This window comes from Cebus imitator, unplaced genomic scaffold (assembly GCF_001604975.1).
Source record: "Cebus imitator isolate Cc_AM_T3 unplaced genomic scaffold, Cebus_imitator-1.0 Scaffold149, whole genome shotgun sequence".
Lineage (NCBI taxonomy): Eukaryota > Metazoa > Chordata > Mammalia > Primates > Cebidae > Cebus > Cebus imitator.
Genome location: NW_016107464.1, coordinates 467,920 through 470,793, shown reverse-complemented (window position 1 = coordinate 470,793; position 2,874 = coordinate 467,920). Strand labels below are relative to the sequence as shown.

At 43.1% G+C, this 2,874-nt stretch overlaps 1 protein-coding gene across 1 annotated transcript in view; it reads left to right on the top strand.

Moving 5' to 3' along the window:
• Nucleotides 1–2,644, top strand: part of DCAF12 (DDB1 and CUL4 associated factor 12) — a 49,368-nt gene extending 46,724 nt beyond the window's left edge. Inside the window, exon 9 of the mRNA XM_017542952.1 lies at nucleotides 531–2,644. Coding sequence (XP_017398441.1) covers nucleotides 531–689 — 159 coding nt within the window. The 3' untranslated portion in view covers nucleotides 690–2,644. The remainder of the gene's footprint in view (nucleotides 1–530) is intronic.
• Nucleotides 2,645–2,874: the final 230 nt, after the last annotated feature.

Below are 2,874 nucleotides of genomic sequence, written 5' to 3'. Positions count from 1 at the left end.
TTTTTTGATATAGGGTCGCTTTGTTGCCCAGGCTGGAGTGCAGTGATGTAATCATAGCTTACTGTATGTAGTCATGAACTCCTGGGCTCAAGCAATCCTTTTGCATCAGCCTCCCAAGTAGCTGGGACCACAGGCATGTGCACTATGCCCAGCTAATTTATTTTTTGTAGAGATGGGGTCTCAACATGTTGCCCAGGCTAGTCTCAAACTCCTGGGCTCAAGTGATTCTCTCACTTGGTTCTTCTTCCTGTGACTAGTGGGTGGAGGGAAAACAGAAGTTTGGTTCCATCTCTCCTGAGAAGACCTGAGCCTTGTCTAGCAATTCTTCAGATGCTCTGTTCTTCTCTAATGTTTACTTGGAAAAATGAGGCCCCAATTCCCATGAAAACCAACAGCCAATCTCCTGACATGAGGCTGTACCTATAGAACCGTGTTCCCTTAAGGAGACCAGAAAGCATTCCAGTCCCTTCCTCCCCTTTTTCCTGCCCCATGGCTAGAGGTGCTAATGTAGTCTCTTTTTCTTCCCATAGAATCATGATGAGACCTGGAGGAATTACTTTTCAGACATTGATTTCTTCCCCAATGCTGTTTACACCCACTGCTATGACTCGTCTGGAACGAAACTCTTTGTGGCAGGAGGTCCCCTCCCTTCAGGGCTCCATGGAAACTATGCTGGGCTCTGGAGTTAATGACAACTTAACTCCCCAAATGTAGAGATTTATACTAACTTCCATCCTCAGTTTCTTTGTTTCTTTTGAAATTTTTTCCCCCAATTGTGTGAGGCTCTCGTGTTTTAGTGGGAACACCAAAGTTTGCCTATGGTTTAGGCACTTAATAGGAAGAAGCTCTGTACAGAAATCTGAAGGTTGTTTTGTTTTTTGTTTTCCCTTTTGGTAATCAAAATTTTACTATCTTTTATGCTTTCTCTCTTTTCAACCAAACATTGTTGCTAATCCTTATTTTTCTTTAAGTGACACATATTCTCCCTTCTCTGGCTTCTTTAGGCTGAAATGACATAGTCATTCTCACCCTTACTTCACTCTTGAGAGGTAGGGCTCCTTTATAATTACATGGTTGCTGTCAGACTTTCTGTGAAAGTTTGGGAGCTGTGTGTGTGTGTGTGTGTGTGTGAGATCTTGCGTGCCTGTAGGTATTGTGTGTCACTGAAATTACCTGGAATGAGGATTACTTGTAATTAAAATATTTATAAAAGAAACAACTTTATTCACAGAGTCCAGCTTTGGGACTAGTCTGTATCTTGTTTTTTAAAGTCTAACAACACTGATGATAGGAAGTAAAAATGGAAAGGAAAAGAAATTACCACTGGGCAAACCTTTTGAGTTAGATTGCAGGCTTCCTGGGGCCTCTCATGCCAGAACTGCAAAGTGATCCAGCCCTACCTGTCTTCCCAGCTGTGTGTTCCCCATGTGGGAAGTTTGTGTCACTTCCACTTCCCACCCTCCCATCTGCCCAGCCAGTAGCCAGTCTCCTAAAACATCAAACGCACCATCCAGGTGCAGCTCTAGAGGCTGCAGAAGGTTTCATGGGACTTAGTAGAGAGGATCCCGATCCTTGCCTCCCTCTCCTTCCCGTCAAGACCTGATCTGGTGTTTTAGGGGCCTGGAGCTGGGAGTCAATCTGCTAAGATTCACATCCATAGTCCCCTTGGCTTTGAAGAGAACCCTTTCTGCCATTCTTCCAATCTCCCCAATGGGTTTTTCTATTATTTTCTAAATTGGGTTAAGTCTAAGAGGGTGGGGGTGAGCAGGGGTTTTATCCATGTGTAGTGAGTGCTTCTTGTGTGGAATATTCATTTTCTCACTGCAGCGGGATTTGGGGTTGAAGCCACCCCTCCTACTCAGTTGGCACAGCCCTGAAATGGTGACAGGCTGGCCTGCAGTCAGCATCGTTGTGCATGTAACAGCATCGATGTGATTAGTACTTTGTCTGTTCCTCCCTTGAACTGTCTGTTTAGTCTGAAGTTTTTAAACTTGCAGGCAACTGACCGTGCTGTCCACTTGTTCCCTGCTTTTTATGCATCATGTCGAAGATAACAGCTGTTCCTACCCACGAATTCCTCTAAGCACATATTCTGCTTTTCTGTCAACATCCCATTGTGGGGAAAGGAAAAGTCACATTTATTCCTGCACCCCAGTTTTTTAACTTGCTCTCCCAGTTGTCCCCCTCTTCTCTGGGTGTAAATAGGGAAATTGGAAAAAAAAAGAATATCCTCCTCTTAATGGTGAGGGGCTGCTGCTGGAGAGGGAGACAGCAAGTCCACCCTCACTTGTTACACAGCACATACCACAGGTTCTGGAATTCTCATCTTTGAACCTAGAGAAATAGGTGCTATAAACAGAATTAAACACAATGCTGGATACTATAGATCTTTTAATTGTCTTAATTTTTTTTTCTATTATTAAACTACAGGCTGTAGATTTCTTAGTTCTCACAGAACTTCTATCATTTTAAACTGACTTGTATATTTAAAAAAAAAAAATCTTATAAGTAGGATGTTTTGTACTATTGCCAGACCCTTTTATGTGATGGGCAATGCGTTTGATCGTTTGAGATTTTCTGTTTTTAAAAATGTAGCACTTGACTTTTTGCCAAGGAAAAAAATAAAAATTATTCCATTGCAAAATGTTGTGAGTGAGTATTATATAGCCAAGAGCCTTCAAAAAAGGCCCCACATGACTGGTTGGAAGGTTGGCTTGAGTTGTTGGGATTGCTTGTGGCAGTAGGGGAACACAAGTGTTACATCCAGGTTACAGGCAGGTCAAGTACACAGATACCAAGACCTGCTTGCTCCGGGTCCCCAGCTCTAACCTAAGATCAGTTGCTCTGAGGTCCAGTTGAGGTTGGATATCCCCA